The sequence below is a fragment of the Meles meles genome, chromosome 15 (assembly GCF_922984935.1).
Source record: "Meles meles chromosome 15, mMelMel3.1 paternal haplotype, whole genome shotgun sequence".
Lineage (NCBI taxonomy): Eukaryota > Metazoa > Chordata > Mammalia > Carnivora > Mustelidae > Meles > Meles meles.
In genome coordinates, this window is record NC_060080.1 from 7413051 (window position 1) to 7434147 (window position 21097).

At 44.2% G+C, this 21097-nt stretch overlaps 1 protein-coding gene across 1 annotated transcript in view; it reads right to left on the minus strand.

Moving 5' to 3' along the window:
• NOL10 (nucleolar protein 10) overlaps positions 1-21097 on the minus strand; it is an 85709-nt gene that overhangs the window by 16087 nt on the left and 48525 nt on the right. Inside the window, exons 14-17 of the mRNA XM_045979896.1 lie at positions 9048-9174; positions 7026-7105; positions 6739-6837; positions 5113-5202 (exon numbers count right to left, since the gene is read on the minus strand). Of these exons, the coding sequence (XP_045835852.1) occupies positions 5113-5202; positions 6739-6837; positions 7026-7105; positions 9048-9174 (396 nt within the window). The remainder of the gene's footprint in view (positions 1-5112; positions 5203-6738; positions 6838-7025; positions 7106-9047; positions 9175-21097) is intronic.

Consider the following 21097-nt stretch of genomic DNA (forward strand, 5'->3'; position numbering starts at 1 on the left):
AAATAATAACTCTTCTGACCTAGCTATAAAAGTACTTCCCTTGGAGATTTTTCCTAGTCTAACTGTTTGTTTTCGCAGCTGACTTAAAGGAGTAGTCTCAGATGCAGTTCGCGTGCGCTACGGTAGTTTATAAGTGTCTGGCTAGCTACCTACCCCAGAAATACACGTGCACACAGGCTAAACACCTGCCATTCAAATTTGAAAAACATCTCAAAGCACTGTTCCTACCACAGCCTTACTTCAAAGAAGTATTATCTGGAGATTTCAGTAGGGTGCTTCCTATGAACCTTTTGTCTCAACACAGTAACATACGAGGAGGTCCTTAACATTTGCAACAAGTCAAGTCCTTCAATGCTGTCTAGAAATGAATGCTATGATGTCTGTGGTGCAGACTTCTGGGTAAAGATGATCGTCTGAACACAGGCATCTCCTTCTAATCTCTGCTAAAACCCCAGTAAAGCAGAGAAAATGAGCTTAAAAAAGACATGACCCTTAAGGATGAGGAGGACAAGAAAGAAACAGGAGCAGTGATTCTGGGAAGAAGAAAGGCAGGCCTCAATCCCTCCCAGTCCCAGGAGAGGCTTCTTCCCTGGAGGGAAAGAGGTGCCCGCTGGGGCAGCAGCATGAGGGCAAGGGAAGCATTTGGTACTCAGGGGCTGCAACGCTGCCCCGGTCCCACACCCCAAGCCCTCAAGACAGAAGTTCTCAGGATGCTGGGAGCCAGGCCATCACCCTCCAAGCAGGAGAATCTGACTGGCCAAGAGAAAGGCCAAAGAGGTATTGTGATCTGAAGCGTCCCCAAATAAACAGTTTGGCTGGGTCACCACAGAGTGAGTGGTGAGTCCTGTCTCCCCACCTCAGAGCTTCCACTAAGCGGTTTTAGGCCCTCCACTCTTAAATATAAACAAACGACCTCAGGTTTGAAAATCTACTTAAATTACTCAAAAAAAACTTATTTCCCCAAGAAAACCCCCCAGCACTGAAGAGCCCAAGTTTCTGGACTGAACGGGCCCCCGTGGCAGCTGGCACTGTGGGCTGGATTAATGGAGGGAAGATGAGGCCCACCCCCGCTCTGAGCCATCTGCGGGGGCTTCCCTGGACTCCTATTCCTTGTCTTACTCTCTTATTTGGGAGGAGAGAATCCTAAGGAACTTCCTGAGGAAAATATGCACATAAATGTAATATCTGGTTGTTGCTGAGAACCTACATGTTTGAAAATCTCTTCACTTGACCCTTACACTGATAGCCTGCTTGTGTGGGTTGGAAATATACTCCTTCAGAAAACTAAAGGTCCTTTTGATTCTGCATCCCACACAGGACGGAGGTGGAGCGCACCCCGGGACGCTGACCGTGGACCAGCACTCGTGAGATGGCTCGTCCAGAACGGAGAGAGGCCGACACAGCAGAAGAGACTCCATCGGGAAAAGAAAAAGTAATGTAACAACCAGTATTCATATAAACAACCTTGAGATGAGAGTCAGACAACAAGCAAAGGACTGAGGGCTAACCAGTGATCAAGGTATAGAAAACAAACAAAAAGCCAACCACTAAGTCCACGGAAGACGGAGGCTGGACGGGTAACATAATTCCGGACAGCCACCTGACTCTGCCTGGAATGGGACGAGGTAAGTGTGAACAAGCAGCAGCAGACCCTATCAGGAGGGAAGGTCATCAAAAGATGAAGATATGGCCTGACATTTAAAAGCCAAGAAGGAGCACTTGGGGCAATATTAAGAGACTTGGAACTTTACACGATAATAATCTGCTAAAAGGGCCGAAGTGTTTGTCTCAGGACAGAAGCAAATGGGGGAGAAGGTCGGGGGTGCGGGGAGAGAAGGACAGAGGGATAGCCAGTGTTCCTAACAAACCCTGGAGAAGCATTTAGTCTTTAAAACCATGTGTTTAAAACTGTAATAAAAGCCAAAACCAATCTTTAATTGGTACTAAAAAAACCATTAAAAAGAGTATTTGGCATGTTAAAACTGATCTGATCCAACCCAGTGTCTATGCACGGTTCTATCTTTTCCCTAGAGAGATGAATTATTACTTTAAAATATACCCTGAATGGTACGCAGTAAACCTGCAGGCTAAGACCCCTGTCCCGTGCTCGGCCCAGGCGGGAGCACGGTCGGCCCAGGCGGGAGCACGGTCGGCCCAGGCGGGAGCACGCTCGGCCTGGAGATGCCGTGCAGCACCACACGTGACAGAGCCGCCCCTGAATCCCAGAGGACGACGTTCATACAAGACTCTAAGCAACAGTGAAAACCTGGCAGAAGAGCCAACAGCCGGGAAATGACACTTGAATGAAAAATGGCTCAGACCCTTCCAAACCCAGTGAATCACCAGGGTGCCATGCCTCTCCGAGACGCCTGCGCACACAGGGAGCACAAGGCAGATTCAGTGCAAGAGTGAATCAACTCTTAGGGAGAATTAATAGCCCCAAATAAGTGGCTAAGCTGGGATAAGGTCCAGACGATGCTTCCTGACCCAGCGGGTCCTTCCGCATCGCCGCCCACATTAGTACTGAGCCGCGTCACCTGACCACGCGCTCCGGTGATGCTCTCAGCGGCGGCAGGACTCGGAGCAGATTTCACCGTCTGCCTCCGAGAAATTCCAGCTGGGGCCAAAGCAGAACTAAACCACACTGGCTTTCACATCAGTAGTCATCGGAGCTATTAAAGCTCTTGATAGTTTGCAGAACTGAGTTCAAAGGCAAAACTAACGAACTGCTGAGAGACGGAATGATTCTTTCAAGCACTCTTTATACTACGAGGGGCTCTTTCCTCGTCTTTAAGGGCTTCATTTTAATTAGATAACCACGTTAAACAACAAATCATATAAACTTTGTCTCATAACAGTCTGAGATTTCTAAAAAACTCTAAGTATTTCTAGAAAGGAACCAAGCTCTGATGATAGGCCCAGAACTGGGTCAGCAAGCCACCGAAAAGCAAACCAGGGGCACATTTTACAAATACCACTTTGTAGCAGAATTTTATCAGGGGACGTAGCTTTTACAAAGATTGGTCTTCCAGCTTCCAGGAGCTAGAGAGACAACATTGTCTGATGAGAGAAGGTAAGAATTTTGAAAGTTGTTCCTCCTGGTACCAAAGGAGAAGCAGGATGTGGCCCGATGGAGGATTCTTGACAGGGTGACCCTATCAACGTTCTGACAAAAATTTTTAAATGCACAATCATGACTTTTCCCCTTTGTGTGTGAAAACACACAAAGTGTGTGTTTTTAGCTCATAGAGTCGACTTTACCAGCCCGCACCTTGCGCACACGAGGACCTTCTGTGTTAGAAACCTTCTCTGGCTGTCCCTAACCCCAGTGAAAGTCTGCAGAAGAGAGGCGGAGGGAGGCGAGGACAGGATACTTTCCCCACAGCTTCATAATTATCAGGACCTTTTTAAAAGGCTCCTAAACTGACTGCACTATACTGCAGGCGTATCAAAGTTATAATTTCAGTGTTTTACTCTCTGTAATATTAAGATATGTATCTTTACTGATATGGACTCATTAGCATAAAACACAGACTGGACTGCATCTGCCCCCTACACCAGGCCACATCTTCCTCCTGACGCTTTAGGGCACGTAATCCAAAGATCACTTCCATTTAGCCTGTAAAATGGCATTATGAAGTTGAAAAGTTACCTCCCTAATCACCCTCAGGCTGGGCTAACAAGAAAATCGAGGTGAACACTCGGAGGGCAGAGTCAACAGGGCAGGAAGCACTTCCACTGCAAGCGCTTGGAGATCCGCGCGCACACTTAAGGCCCTGATGTGAATTAATTAGGACGGTCCGCAGACACGGCACGTGCGCAGAAATGTATACGGCAGGTCTAAGTAATTATTTCACTGTTGGTATATTATTCCCATGAGGAAAGTGGAAACAAAAAGTCATCTATGGATTTACTTAAGAGAAGCTTCCAAAAATCAAAATTTAAATAATATATTAAAAAACCCTACTGGACCAGGATGGAAAGATGCAGCCAGGGCAAGGAGGCAGAAGATGAGCAGCGAGTGAACACTCCACTTAGAAATCACAGCTCTCCAAGAACATCCTTCTCTGGTCCTATCTTCGTATCTGACAGAAGAAAAAACTGTGCCCTAGTAAAGCCCGGGGTCACTGAGCAAGAGGCCAGTGAGAAGCCCCTTCGGCTGAAGTCCACTGGCTTTAGGGAGACAAGTGGAACAAAAACAAACACACGAAGAGCCGGCTTACCTCCCGTTCGCTTACCTGGTTAGAGACCAGTGGGAGGACAGAGAAAGAATAAACAAGCCAACGCAAATCTCCTGTGAGGGTGACACAGCCGGCCCGAAGTTCCAAGGTCACAGGCACCTTCATGCAGAGTTGGGGCCAGCGGGCTCCCGAGAGATCGGGTCTTTCTAACTCATTCTAGCCAAGAGCCAAGCTTGAGTGACCTGCCTTCCTGCTTGTCTAAGCGGATGATGAGAAGTCCTCACGTATGTGGGAAAATCAGAAAACTGTTCCCCTGTCCTGATCGTATCCGCAACATGAAACGCTAACCCTCACTTATTTCATGACCGACCTTCACCCGTTTTTCCACCAGTAAAGGAAGGTGCAGTCACACATACGCAGGCAGGCTCCTGAAAACACCAAGTCTAAAAAATTAATTACTTCTGGAATTACAAACAGATCGAGTCAGAATGAGGAAAAACAATAAATTTAAATATTTGACAATAAAAGGATTAAATAAATTATACATCCTTTAGGGAGTATACGCAGCTCTCAAAAGTATTTATGAAGAACTTTTAATGAAATGGAAAACCACGTATGTTATTTTATACAACCAGGATAAATATCTTATATATACAATATTATCTCACTATTATAGCTTATAATTTTAAGAGAGATAAGAGAGGAAGGCAATTCACCAACATATTAATGAGGCCTTCCTCTAGGTGGAATTATGTAAGTGACACCCTTTATCGTTCTTTTCTATTTTCCAAATTTCCCATATTGAGCATATACTATCCCATAAGCAGGGGAGAAAAAGCTTCAAGAAGAAAGAGAACAGGTAATTTTAAGTAACCACGAAGAAAATACAGAAACAATTTATCAATGTCTTCACTGCCTGACAAAATCTTACCTTCACCTTCTTTTTCCAGGTAGATCTCTGCTTTTCCTCCTCTTCCTCAATTAATTTAAGTGCCAGCTCTTTGTTAACTTTGGGCAATTTCTAGGAGAAGGGAAAAAAGGTGTATTAAATACCTACATTCTAGCTTTAAAAGTTAATAGTTCTGTAAGGAGTATAATTTCACAAACCGGACATTTCTTGTTTATTTTTTAAGTAGGCCCCATGCCCAGTGTGGGGACCAATGGGGGGCCTGAACCCATGATCCCAAGATCAAGACCCAAGCTGAGATCAAGAGTCAGACACTTAACTGACTGAGCCACTCAGGCACCCCTCCAATTCTTATTTTTAAAATTTCATTGTCCCCAGACGAGGAAATAACGTGGACACATGTGACCTAATCAGGTGGGAGCACTCGCCCTCCCGCGGCCTCTTTCCTGGCGCACCGAGAAGTGAGCTGTGAGAAGCGGAGTTTGGCCAAAGCAGCTTCTGGCCGGGGTGCAGGGGACCCCCCTGAAACACCACGGAGAGTACTAAATGCTCTGTTTGTGGCTCCTGAAACAGAACATTTCTCAGCGGAGTTCTAGATGTGAGTCTGACAACTCAGGAAAAAGCTGTGAGCTCCCTTTGTCCTCTTCCACTCCGTGCTTTATGTTCCACTGCAAACTACAATCTGACAAGTAATGCAGAGACGGGGCAAAAGGACTGCACATCCTAGCCTCCCCGTTGCCAACACACACACGTTCAACACTCCTAGAAAACTCTACAAACAACCTGCAAAAAGGGAAACAGTCTTTGGTACTGAGTGTGTGTGTGTGTGTGTGTGTGTGTGTGTAGATGTATGTTCATATGTGTGTTTATGTGTGTGTGTGTGTGTGTGTACATCTGTATTTATGTATGTGTGGATTTATTTATTGCCAATGGCCTGTCGTGGGGCCGGCAGCGCAAGTCAACAGTTCTTTACCCCGGCCGCAGACGGGGTTCCAGCGGGTTGTGGGGTTCCAGCGGGCGGTTTTCAGACATTCGCAGGGGCGGACTTGCTCTAACTGGCCACAGCCTCCTCTGAGGCGGGGATTCAGGAGCAGCCACCACCTCCCCACCACCCCCCGCCGCCCAGCCCCAAGGTGCCACCTGCTTCCTGCAGGCACACCTCCCCTAGCGCCGTCCTTCCGGTTTTTGCCTCAGGTCTCTAACACCTGGCTAACAACTGTTCACATTAAATTCTAGTACTGGAACCAAGTGATCTGATTCCTGTCAGGACCCTGACAGAGGCCAATGACCGTGACCCATGCAGAGAGCCTTAGGTACTGCCAAATGCCACAAAGAAATGCGGGTTATTGAAGCCCCAGTGCTCCAAACACTGGAGACCCGTCTGAAAATTCCATCACATTTTCTCAGATGGGCTGACATCAGGCCCTCTGGCATTATCTTCCACAATGTCACGGCCACAGAATCCATCGTGTTCAAACTGTAAAGAGTAGCCACCCTCATGACCAATAAAAGAGAGCAACACTATTATGAAAAGACGTAAACTAAAAATGGGAAAATGAAGAAACAGATGGCAAGTTGCCCTGGAATAACACGCAAAATGAACATGTACTTTTCTGGTAAACTCATCAGTGAAGAGAGCACAATACCCACCTTTAATTGGACTCTCTGTGCGCGTGTTTCTTCTATCTTCTGTCGGATCTTATCTTTCCTGTATTCTTCATAAGCAAATGGGTTTACCATCAATTTCACCTTTTCAAAGTAGGAAAAAATTTCAAAAATTAAAGTCATATTTAATAGCACGTTTCATTGACACCATGACTATTCCGCCGAAGAACAGGCAGACCACTTACAGATCATAAGCATGTTCTACAAAATGCAAGTAAATCGCAACGAAATGGCTTGTTAATCACCTAAAATAAGTATACTCTCCTATTTACCTTGTGATAGAGTCTTATATCCATGAAAAATCCATGCATATACGCCCGAAGGAAAGGTGATCCAATGAGATGCGTGAGCCCTGGAGGGAGTTAATCAGAAGAGAGTGGGTCCTTATGAAATCTTGATTAAAATTAAACCATTTTTTTCTTGGACTGTGGTAAGATTTCACTTTGGAGTAAAACTATACGGACCAGAACCGTTAATCTTCACAACCTATGGAGGAAATTTAATCTACTTTAAGCAGCATCACCCTTATTTATTTTATATATCATATTAAGCAAAAAAATGATGAAAAAGTCTCTATGAACTATGAAAGACTGGCAAAGAAGGAGTCTGTATACTAGTGGTTCTCAGATCTTTGGACTCCGTGAACCAGTTCAATTTAAAAAATAATCCTGGCATCAAGAGTGACTTGCCAACTTTACACCACGAGGTAGGAATGGTGTAGGGCGGGGCATCATCTCCCACAATTTCCAAACACGAAGCACACTATCACAATAAAGTAGGAAGGACATGTTCTTTCCCATTATTATTCTCATTTTATAGATGGGAGAACCAAGGCTTAATGAGGTTCGGTGAACTGGCCCTGTCAGGCAGACATGAAGGAGACGTGGGACGCACACCCGTCGGTCTCCCTCTGATGCTCGTGCTGTTAGCCACGGTGCGTACCGTCCAGCATTCCAGCACGAGTAATATTCCACGAAACATGTTTTGGGAAATACCATGCTTTATAACTGCCTTCCTCACCCTAAATAAACACTGTCAAAGAGACTAAACCAGTACCCCAAACGAACTAAACCCAGGATTCTTAAAAACCTTGCAAACTAGCAATGACCTTCTCCCTCCAGTTTAAGAAAGGAGGTGAGTGCGACACAGCACAGTGTGAAAGTCACCCTGGGGCTCTTCGGGAAGGTGTATCAGTAGGAAGGTCCCCCTTGACCGGAACTCATCCTGCCTTCATTTTTAAAAGGCTGACTACAAGTCTTTCCCCTTTAAACATTCAAATGTAAAGAGTTGTTTTGGTGGTAAATGGTAGAAAATGAATTCTGCCTGGATTAACTGTGCTATGAAATGAAGTTTAAGAACCTCTCAGTTTACTTAGGACATGATTCTATTTTCTTTTAACATTTCATTGCTGCCACACATGTATCTGTCCCACAGACAACTAAGCTGCGTGCTCGCAGAGAAGGGGTCGTCAGGGTTTGCCCACTCTCATTCTCCATCATTTCCTGTGCAGCCTTTCTCCGAAGACAGAACTCGATCAGCAAAATCTCCCCTCCCCAGCCTGCGAAGCAGCACCGGTCACCTGAGACACTGCACGCTTCCGACGGGGCGGTGTGCCTGAGGCGGAGCGCATGCGCTCTAGGCGTAAACCCCAATCCTCATGTTCAGGACTGAATCCTCTGGCCAGCTCGTCTCACCTTCTAGTGCCTCAGTTTCCTTATCTATAAAATGGCACCATACCCATATCCACTCCATGGAGTGGGGAGGATTAAGAGCTGTATGTAAACCTGCAGAGTATTACCTGGCGCATGACAAGCCCCACGATGCTGGGGGCTGGTAAAAGGCATTTCTTGGTCTGTGACCTTAAAACCTAAAGTTAACTATAAGGTTCTACACCTCTGAGGGTTCAGCTGGGTTCCTGAGGTTTACACCGGGTCTTCTACCAGCAAACTTAAAAGGGAGCTGGAAACCATTTATGTGCAGTCTCTGAGATATTTGCAAAACCTTATATGCAAACATACTTAAAGAAAATCACCGCCTTCTTGACATTTTTTTATATACATAGCTAGTATGCTAAAGAAAATTATTCCTTACTTAAGACACAGAAAAGCTTCAGCAAGTTGAATTTATCTGGACCTTTTCAGAGATTACAAACTTGACAATATACATAGCAAGTTTAATGTCTGATTTGGCAGAAAGAGAAGATTTGGGAAATCACATAAATGTGACTCTACTCCCTCTAACATTCAAAACTCACCCCACGAATAATTTTTTAAAAACGTTATGATTTTTTTTACCTAAATTTTCAAGGTCTTTCTTGGTGACGAATTTGTAATCGTCGTAAACCGTGCTTTCAGGATTCTCTTCTAACTCCTCTGTCAGGTTGTCCAGGAACGAACACCACCTGGGCGCAGGACCCAAAACCTATCAGGGTCGATCAAAAGGTCAGCACATGCACATTCTCACCACGTAACTGAGAGTTAGTTATTCCACCAGATTTTCTTAACTGTAATTAAAAAATCCTGGTTCCTATCAGAAGTGTTGAAAAATAACTCCATTACGCATAATCAACAAGTTTATCAGGGAAGAAAATAGAGTAGGGAACATTTAGGCCTATAAAGGAAAAATCTCTGGGATGCAAAGATAGTATGAATATTCTTACATTAGCACTATCAAAATACAAATAAATAATTCAGACACTTAAAATAACATCCATTTAATCTATCACCTCTTTTATCCAAAAGATTACTAAAATCTACAAAAGTCTATTTGATATAAAAGACTTTTTTAAGTTTGCCGTTTGTGACAAACAGAAGTCTAAAATGAGAATTACCTTCTTCTTGGGGGGGGTTTCAACTAATTACTTGATAATTACATTTGTTCTTGTGTGATCCACTTCATTTAATTCATTACAAATTAAAGTTCTGTATAAAGAATCCTTCAGTCTTGACCTAAAAGGTCACCAGGGCCCCCAAGTTAGTGAGAAATAAAAGTTGAGCAGAATTTATAATTAACGAAACAGGAATAGTTCATTCTGTAATCCAACTACTTCCATAAAATACCGTGACTGCTTTTGACTTTTTTGCTGTTGATACACATCTCTCCCCAGCACAATGCCTCACCCACCGAGGTCAAAGCGTATCCCAAAGGAAGCAGCGCCGCCCGGCAGGCAGGCCATGGGGCCGAAGGCCTCAGTAAACCGCAGGCTTTCACAAGGAACAACCCTAGGCTCTGACAAAATGGAAAGTCCCATGACTACTTCCCTGTCTATTGTGATGGTAATCAACGAAACAGGAGAAAAACAAAAATCACAATGGAAATTTTTAAATGGAGCTTAAACTTTTTGGGGTAGGGAAGGTGGGAGGAAGAGTTGTGACAAAGAAAACCAGCGCCTGACGCCATCTCCAATCAGAAACAGGTGAATGTCAGAGGTGGCCGTACAGAGGCAGTATTTTCGTGCCTGATGAGCAAGAATGATCCCCCAGACCTCAAAGGCTATGGCTCTCACGGTCTCAAAACCATGCTAACGAGCAGAAAGGAGTCCTAGCAAGGAAATGTGCACCACCTATGCAATTTTTTTGTAAAGGTTTTAATGCAGCAAGAGGTTTGGCTCTAACCATGAAAGATCAACCTTAAAGAAATGCAAGGCATTAGGGCGCCCGGGTGGCTCAGTGGGTTAAGCCTCTGCCTTCAGCTCGGGTCATGATCTCAAGGTCCTGGGATCGAGTCCTGCATCGGGCTCTCTGCTCGGCGGGGAGCCTGCTTCCCCCTCTCTCTCTGCCTGTGTCTCTGTCTGCTTGTGATTGCTTTCTCTCTCTGTCAAATAAATAAATAAAATCTAAAAAAAAAATGCAAGGCATTAAAAAAACTCAATGTAGAATACTTTTTTAAAGAAGCTGCTATGATTTTAAGCCATTTTAGGCAAGCAGCTTGATGTCAACGAATGCTAATAATGATGCTACTACAGCTAAAGCACTACACGGAACCGAGTCACTGGCCATGACCTCCCTGAAGGAGTTTAAAATCCCGCGGGGACAGGAAATGTAGCGGGGCACGGGCATACACTCGCACAGTTGCTCCAGCAAGAAACAAAGACTGCAGCGAGTCCACGAGGAAGACGGGCCAGGCCAGGAACCAAAGGCAGGGACATCGAAAAGCACATACGGAGGGACTCAGGGATGGAGTGAACCCGTGAGCCAGCGGGGAAAATCACAGGGTCCCTTCGGAGTGATGGCTTGGGCACTTGCGACCACGAAGTATCGGTCATAAAGCAAAACACAAAGCCCCGGTGCAGGACCTGAGGCAGAACCTTCTCCTCTTCTAGACAGAATGGAAGCACACTGTGCTCACCTTTCTGGAATGTAGTATCCAAGACGCTGTCCTCGCGCGAGGGCAGGAACCCCAGCTGTTCTAAATGCTGCATCTCTAGGACCGGGAACACTGCCTGGGGTCCTGTGGGTTCAGTACACCTTTCCCGGATACCTGCGCGGGTACGGGCTGCACGCCTGCACTCGGGCATTCCAAGCCGCACAGTACTAAGACTTAAGGGGGCCTGCTTGGCGAGAGGATTCTTTAAATTGTTTATTTTTCTTATTCAGATAAAAACACTCAAATACCTCTCCATTAAACTACTAGATATAACACTTTTTGGTGAAAGACCATTTGCCTCCTAGGCAAGGGGGCAACTGCAACCAAAAGACCTCATAATAATGCAGTTTCACTTTTTTTTTTTTTTAAAGATTTTATTTATTTGACAGAGATCACAAGTAGGCAGAGAGGCAGGCGGGGGGGGGGGGGGGGGGGGGCGGGGAGCAGGTTCCCTGCTGAGCAGAGAGCCTGATGTGGGGCTCGATCACAGGACGCCGGGATCATGACCTGAGCCGAAGGGAGAGGCCTTAACCCACTGGGCCACCCAGGCACCCCTGCAGTTTCACGTTTAAAAACCTTCAAGCAGGGCACCTGGGTGGCTCAGCCACTAAGCGGCTGCCTGCAGTCAGATCATGATCCCAGGGTCCTGGGATCAAGGCCCACATTGGGCTCCCTGCTCGATGGGAAGCCTGCTTCTCCCTCTCCTGCTCCCCCCACTTGTGCTCCCAGTCTCTCTGTGTCTGTCAAATAAATAAAATCTTAAAAAACAAAACAAAACAAAAAAAACCTTCAAGCAGTGATAAACCACTGGCCTCAAAGACAGAAGATTATACTGTGTTTATTGACTTTCCTTGGGGAGTAAAGAGCAGGAATATCAAAATATCAGGCCAGATCTGAACTGATTTTCACAAAAGTCCTTTTTTAGAATGTTCCACAACATTCACCTTGATTGGCTAACTGGATTCTAATGGAATTGTTTTAAACCGCCTCTCAGGGGACAGGTCTGGTTATGGTAAATAAACTCGACAGTCAAATTCACGGCCATTAAATTTTACAGGAGGAAATATTTCCATCAAAAACAAAATGAAATCTAGTGGGCTGATTTTATTAATCACATTTCCCTAGTTCCTCTTTAGGAGGAAAAAAAAAAAGAAACATCAGAGCAACCATAACAAAGTTGAAATTACTGATTTAACTGGCATTAAACTGCAGGTTTTATCTACTTTCCAGCTTTCCTCAAAGGTCTACCATTAGGTGGCAAAAACAGCGGTGGGCTTAACCAATAAGGAGGGCATAACCCATGCACAGCTCTATCATGACCACAGTATGAACGTGTAAAAAAGTCCTTGCTGTCCTTCAATTAGGAAGGACAAACCTTCCTAATTTCTTGTCAAACCTTCAATTAGTCCTTAAAAATATGTTACTTTACTTCCTAAATTTCAGGCTTTACAACTTGAAGAAAACATCTTTTCTCTAACCACTGGAATACGATTATCGTATCAAAAGCTTCGAGGTTTTCTGTATTGTCATTATATTGCTATATTCTATACTTCAGCCACAACTGAGTATTGTTCCTTTAGCTGCATTTTAATGTACCTTAAAAGGTTTTTTGTTTGTTCGTTTCAGAAAATTAGTGGAGATTGTTCTATTTTAAACTTCTATTATTTATTAATGAACTTCTACTTTTAAGTTATAAGAATTTCCTGAAGTCACAGGTCAGCACAGCAGCGAACTGGAAACGGATTCAACGAACTGCTACGAGGGGACGCTGTGGGCCCCTCGGCAACTTTAATGACCATCATAGCACCCAATCTAGACGGAAGTGTGTGTCCTCCCAAATGGGAAAGAATCTTTATCCCGGTGCCTGGGGAAGGCTCCTCTGCAGTGCAGCCAAGTGTCTGCTTGCTCTAAGCCATTTGAGCAGAAGAACCGATTTTAAAGTACATGAAAATACATGCTATGTGCCTGAGATCACCTGCCTCTCCAGTTACAAACTGCCTTTAAGATGTTACTTACACAGCCTTAATTTTAAGACCCAAAGTTCTCTGGATGCCGGCAGTGGACAGACAGGGCAGAGTGGGGAGAAAAGAGGGTGAATATTAAATTCTTCCGGAGTCCACAGAAGAGAGTAGCCCTCCCACCCCTCTACTTTGGAAACCACCGTGCTGCAGCCAAAGCTGGGCTGGGCCAGAGATAAAGACAAGATTTACTAAAGGGATGGTTTTTAACAAATAAAACAGCAACAACGATATATTATTCCTATTATTAGAGACAAAGAACCAAACCACTAAGTGGGTACAAGTCTCATCATTTCTTCCATTACTTATAATGCTACTGAACACAACCAAACAATTTCATCATCTTCCTACCATTAGTATAAGAAAATAACCAATTACATAAAACAGCAATTAAATTTAAAATTATCTTTTTTATTTCAAGTTTTTATTTAAATTCCAGTTACTTAACATAAAGTGTAATATTAGTTTCATGTTCACAATATAGCAATTCAACACTTCCATACATCCCCTGCGCTCACCGCAACAAGGGCCCTCACTCCTTAACCCCCGTCACCCGTCTAGTCCACCTCCCCCGCCTATAACCATTCTTTGTTCTCTATAGTTGAGAGTCTGCTTCTTGGTTTGCCTCTCTCTTTCCCCTGCTCCATGTTCACTGTTTTGTTTCTTAAATTCCACATATGAAATCCTATGGTATTTGTCTTTCTGACTGACATTTTGCTTCCCGTAATACACTCTAGCTCATCTGTGTTGTTCCAAATGACAAGATTCATTCTTTTTGATGCCTAAGTAAGAAGATTCCATTTTAAATATATATACACCACACCTTCTTTATCCATTCATCAGTCCATGGACATTTTTTTTTTTTTAAGATTTTATTTATTTATTTGACAGATGGAGAGAGATCACAAGCAGGCAGAGCAGCAGGCAGAGAGAAACAGGGAAGCAGGCTCCCCGCTGAGCAGAGAGCCCGATGAAGGGCTCGATCCCAAGACCCCGAGATCAGGACCTGAGCCGAAGGCAGCGGCTTAACCCATTGAGCCCCCCAGGCGCCCCAGTCCATGGACATTCGAGCTCTTTCCACAGCTGACTCTTGTGGACAATGTTGCTATAAACATCAGAGTGCACGAGTCCCTCCACATCAGAATTTCTGCATCCTCTGGGTAAGTAAGTGCGATTGCAGGGTCGTAGGGGAGCTCTATTTTTAACTTTTTGAGGCACCTCCACACTGTTTTCCAGAATGGCTGCTCCAACTTGCATTCCCACCAACATGTAAGAGGGCTCCCCTTTCGCCACATCCCTGCCAACACCTGCTGTTCTCTGTGTTGTTAATTTTAGCCATTCTGACAGGTGTGAGGTACTATCTCATTTTAGTTTTGATTTGTATTTCCCTGAAATTATTATCTTGAATTTTTAATCACTTAAAAAAACTTTAGCAACGAAGAAAATTCTTAATTACTCCATTTGGTAGAGCTCTATCAACAGACAGTAAATAACTCTGAACTAAAACGGGCTTATAAGCTGGGAAACTTCAACTGATATTAGCACACACAGAAGTATATAAAGTATCCAAGTACTCTGACTTTTAAAAATATTCACTTATAAAATTTGCAGAATGCACTGCAGCGTAGTGTGAAGTAGGGCATCTTCTAATGATAACTGGAGAAAGAACCATCACAGTATAAGCGAGCATATCATCACATGTGAAGATGACAAGTATATTCCGTTAAGTTCAGGGACTAAAACCAGCTCCAACAAATGTCAGGAGGCAGAGATTAATTCAATTTTCATTCTTCAAGTATTTACTGAGTTCCAGGCTTATTAGGTCCCACTTTATAAAAACAAGTAGCAAAATGAAACCCAACAGGAAAAGAGTTTCAGATATAACAATACTTCTGGGAATGGACTAAATGATTCTTAACTTCCTCAGCTTCATTCATTCATTCAAAAAGTTAAACGGGCATTTATCAAAAGCTGGTGCCAAATGTCAAACATATGTAAAACAAGTTTGGAAAACAAGGAACTACATTATAAATGCGATTAGTGCCCTAGCAGAGAGACTAAAATGGTTCTGGGCAGCCAAAACAGCTTTTAAGAAGACAGCTGCAGTAGGCCTTGAAAAATTCGAAGAGGTTATCATTCTGTATTCGGTAAAACTTAACTGCCATACTAAATATTTAGAATTTAATGCTAGCAAAATTAATGTATATTTTACTCATTGTTAATTCTACAGGTAATGCTTGGTTAGAGGAATTATCATACTCCTTTAATCCCTGAAACTCAATTACACCAATGCTATCATGACAACGCTGAAGAGGTAAGAACCACACTTATAAGCGACCATGGGCACTGTGAATATATAATAATTCTATTATCTAGCAACCAAGTAAATTATCTATTATCCTGTTGCAGAACTATTTCCGGACATTCTAAAGTAGGTATAAATATCTGTTTCTGGAACTCGAGCAGTAATAAAAACAGCATCAAGAGCGGCAAAAGTGATCATCGCAGTAGCAAACCAGACCCTAAGAGGTAGGGAGGGAGTTTCACGCCCCTGAAGAATTTTAAGCCACATCGAACCAAAAATCTGTTATTTTTAGTATGAGGCCGTAACTCTTTATCAGAAACTACTGGGCCCAGAAAGAACTTGAAATTCAGATTTTTTAATGCATTTTTATAAAGGCAATACAGCATGCACACCCTATATTACATAAAATCTCCAGGGCGGTCTGCGTCAGCGGTCCACATTCAAACATGTTACTACCTCCGCAGCAAAATCCTACACATATTCGCACCAGTGATTTGGGATAAATAAAGACTGAAAAGAGCTTCATCATTACGTGGCAGGTTTGAGTCTCAAGGAAGCAAGTCAAGTCAGGTTTTCCGACCAATGAATTACTAAAAAAATGTCAGGGCTTTTTGGATTTCAGAAGTGCAGGTCCGAGATAATGGAGGTACGTTATACTGTCAACACCACTGACCACTATTATGATTATTAATTTTTCTCACTACATAATCTGTACCTCTAGTGGCCGAATGGGATTCTGCCAACTAAGACCAGCTGCTCCATACATATACCCAAAGGAGAATTTCCTTTCAAACTTTCCCTCCCTTATTGGTTGAAAGGAACCACGAGCACCAGCATGTACTGTCCGATTCTGACAGCTGGGGCTTAATAACCAGCGATCACAGGCCCGAAACAAGAGAGGCAGCTGGGTGAGCCGAGGGAGTGGCCATACACTTGGGCGTGTCATTGCATCCGCAACATGATGAGCAGCCTAATTGCACACCCAAGTTCACATGCATTTGCGTGAGTAATTGTGAGTCATTTAAAGGTACCCTGAGCGCTTTGTTCTCTCATTCCTAAAAATCAGATTAGCAAAGGAGCAATTTAATTTCAACATTTTAAAAGGTTTATTTCAAAAAGGAGAGACATTATGATCGGCCGTGATTTCAATTCTGATTTGGTGTTTGAAAAAGCAGTTTAGACACTGAAATGAAATGATAAGCAGAAAAAATGCTCATGTCACTGTCTCACCATGAGCCAATCAAGCCAACAGCTCATCTGCACAAGCCTCTGTGAGCACAGATAAGCGTAAGATGGAATGCCTGCACTCCAGGGCTGGGGGAGACAGGACACCGCAAGCAAACATCTAAACACAAAATTAAAACCGACAGTAACAAGCACACAGATTTCAGTTAATCACAGCACACTAACCGTATGCTTTTATCTCCTCACCCTCCCAAGCCTACTCAAAATACACAGTCCACCAATATAAAAAGGTATTAACCTTCAAGGACAAAAAGAACAAAAGAAGAAAATGCACCAGCAGTCGTGGGATTTAACATGGGGCACAGTCAGGGGCCTGCAGAGGTAGGTGACAAAAAAAAAAGGTGAGCGGATTTTTCCCTGGAGCCCCCGAGACCCGGGACTTCCGGGCTCTGTTCATCTGGGAAACCTGGCACGAATGGAGGGGAAGTGACAGAGACGATGAACACCTAAGTTCCCATCACCCTGAGGAGACCAGAGGATAACTCTCCAGAGAAAGTGATCAGGCCAAGAGAGAGGATACCTGTCACAGGTGACTTGCACTGTGGGGCTGAAATCAGCTCACTGAACGGCGGTGTGCACGTCCAGAGGCGGGACCCCACGCCCCACAACCCCCTTCCTCTTCTCATCTTCCAGAACACCCAAAGCCACGGATGTGTTGCTGTGTTTCCACTCTGGCCAGCCTAAAACCCCAGTGTTTTCATAAGGAGCGGGGGTGGGGGAGGGTATCTTCTCTGCAGGAAATGAAAGCTCCCCCGAAAGGCAGATGCTGATCTCGGAGAATCCCCCATGAGCGGTCAGTGTGAAAACTATCGCGCACGTACAGAGCCCTTCCAGCTGGTGTCTCAGTGCCTCACTCTTAAGCAGGAACAGACGGCCGAAGATCACCACTCGCTTGTTCAACACTCAGGTCCTGTCGGCCGTGGATACAGCAGTGAATAAAACAAACAAGAATGCCCACCTTTAAAAAGCTTACAGTCCAGAAAGGAGAACAATAAAAAGGACAGAATTTATAACGAAGTCTTACAACTCAACAACAAAAGGTAAGTACCGTCATTTAAAACTTGGCAAAGGATTTGACGAATCTCCCCGGAAGAGGCAAAAATGGCCAGCCAGCATATGAAAAGACGTTCCACATCATGGGCCGCTAGGAAATGCTAATCGCAACCAAGATAACTTGCGGCATCACAGTTACCTGAGCAGCTACACCCAGAAAAATGGAAAACGACGGGTACTGCTGAGAATGTGGAGAAACTGGAACCCTCAGCTGTTGCCGGTGGGAACGTACACTGGGGCACCGCTGTGGAGACCGGCTTGGCGCTTCTTCAAAGAGTGAAGCACCGAGTTGTCATATGATTCAGCAATTCTAATCCTAAGTGTGTATATGTGTGCACACCCATTCGCACACCCCCCCGAGAACCGAAAACACATGTCCACGGTGTTCAGAGCAGCATCATTTACACTAGCGGCGGTATTCATCTCCAAAGTGCAAACGACTCTACCGTCCACGCACTGAGGAATGAAGTAAAAGATCTGGTCCAGGCGTACAAGGAAATGTCACCCAGCGACAGGAAAGAATGAAGCACCAATTCATAACACAACACAGACGACCCTGAAACATTAGTAAGTAAAAAAGTCAAACACAAAAGGCCACATATTATACGACTCCATTTTTGTGAAATTCCCAGAACGGGCAAATCCAGAGAAACAGAAGTTAGCAGCTGCCATAGTGGATGGGGAATTGGGAGGTCGGGGAGTGACTGGTATGGGGCTTCCTTTTGGTGTGATAAAAAGTGGAATTAGATAGTGGTGTTTACTACACAAAACTCTGAATACACTAAAAACTATTGAATCGTATACTTTAAAAGGGTTTTAACTTTCTCGAAAAAGCTGTTATTTTAAAAAATCTAAAGAAGGATCACACATTGCATTAAGTTACTATGCCTCTTTAGTTCCCTTCAATCTAGAAGAGTTCCCCTGCCTTTCAGGATGTTTATCCTTCCCGTGTCCAGGCTGGCTGATCTGCAGAGGTCTCGACATCTTACAGGCTGTTTCTCAGAATTAGATCCAGTTAAACATTTCTAACAAGAATGCATAAAAAAAAAAACAAACACGATTTTTTTTTTAAGAGACAGAAAGAAGAGGGGATGGAGAAGGGCAGAGGGAAAGAGAGAGAATGTCAAGCAGGCTCCACACCCAGAGCACGGAGCCCAGTATGGGACGTGCTCTCACAACTGTGAGATCACGACCTGAGCCAAAATCAAGTGTCAGATGCTTAACCGAGTGGGCCACCCAGGAGCCCCCCCAAAAACTCTTAAATCTGTTTCTGCATCAAGTATTTGGCTTTGTATGTTTAATATTTGTAATGTCATGTGCCTACAGTATTTATTTTCATGTATTTTTACACTTCTTCTTTGTTTTTTGGCTTTGGGGTATAAAATGAGTTTCCAGGAAAGCGGGCCCAATAAGGGTTTGGGGACCATATTCCAGGAGCCAACAAGGGTACACTGGGTTACAGAAGGAGAGACCAGGAAGATGCAAGGAAGACATACCATACTCCCTCACCCTCGTCCCCACCACACATACAGAAATAAATTGGAGAGACGAGTAAAACTGAAGACAGGGACACGCTTCAGTTCTTTTCACAAGGAGCTGGTATCATGAAATTACCCTTTGGCAAACTTTGGCAAAAAGACCATGCTTACAGACAGACTATCCTGTCTCCTGATTTTACCAAATGAAAAAACGTACAAAAGCATTCCATTCCTTGTCTTTTAAAAATGTTTAGTATTGATTTGAGATGCTAGAGTATCAAGAAAGCTTCTGGGACACCAGAGCGAGGAGTTTTTAAAAACCAGACACATATATCCCCTGGAGATGTACTGACTTTGAGCATGGCGTCATTTAGAACACGTAAGCTTAGTGAAAACCAAATAGTTCTGCTAAATTTAAGAAAAGAATTTCACTCAAATGAACCACTGCAATTGAAGACAGCAAACATTTTATTCCAAAGTGTGAAATTCCTTATTTGTCATAAGACAAATATCTTAAATTTCTCTCTTAAGCATTCAAAACTGCATTGGGGCGCCTGGATGGCTCAGTGGGTTAAGCCTCTGCCTTTGGTTCAGGCCATGATCTCAGGGTCCTGGGATCAAGCCCCGCATCGGGCTCTCTGTTCAGCACGGAGCCTGCTTCCCCCTCTCTCTGCCTGACTCTCTGCTTACTTGTGATCTCTCTCTCTGTCAAATAAATAAATAAAATCTTCAAGAAAAAACAAAACAAAACAACCCCCCCAACTGCATTATATCTAATCTAAGCAATTCCAATTTGAGGTAGAATGAAAAGCTTTACATTTCTTTCTCCTTCTTATGAAATGATAAACAATGCCCTAAATTCTCAAGAGAAAGGAAAGAATATCTTAATCTGGTCCGTGACTTCTTCCAAGTCCACTGCTGGTTAAATAGGAGCATCTGCTTTGTTTTAGCACCGCCCGCCTCCCCCCTTCCCCCCCACCCCCTGTCCCTGCACCTGTCCCGGACAGCCTGGCCTTGCTCCCATGTCACCATTTTCTGTTTACGGTCATGCTACGCTTGAAATCCTAGGTCGGCTTCCTAGAGCTCCCGCCCAGAGCCTGCAGCGACAGTGAGCGCAAGCATGTCAATGTCAGCGTCAATGTCCTGCACTGCCTGCCTCCTCTCCGAATCTCGTCACCACGCTAAGAATGCTCAACCTTGACGGCTCCGTCGGCACACACACGTGCACACACACACCCCATGGGTGCTGACGGCACGAGGCCAACTTTACCATATGAGAATGTGTTTATCTTTTGGGTCCCACACCTGGTAATGAGCACTCTCCCAGACCTTGTTTTTTCACTTGAGTCCTGCCAAGGGTCACACAGACGGCTGACATGTGTTATCCTGCTTACCACATCAGTAGCTTCCTGGTTCCATCCCACTTCCTTGCAGGCAAAAGAATTTATTTTTAATTTTTCAGCACATTCTTACACTTTCCAATTCTTAATTCTGGAGTGTGTCAAAACTAACGGCGTGTTAATATTTAAAAATAGCCAGGGATGGAAACTTGGCAGAAACAAAGGAAGAGTACATGTTTTAAAATCACGTGCACTTTTCCTCAAGGTCACACACCTCAACACTGTTATTCCAAGAGGATCAAAAAATATTTTGCCACCGCTTACCCGTTACTGTTTCTCTACAGAGTGCCACACATGGAACTAGGAAATCCTGAAGACATTTCCACTTGAAGCAGAATGAGATTTCCCATCTAGCCCTCCAAAAAGCCGAAGGAGAACATGACACCGGCAGAGCGAAGGAGAGTGAAAGAAGCCAGTATGGACTCGTAACTGAGTAACATGTCACCAAGCACCAAGTATGTACGTAACTTTCTACCACCC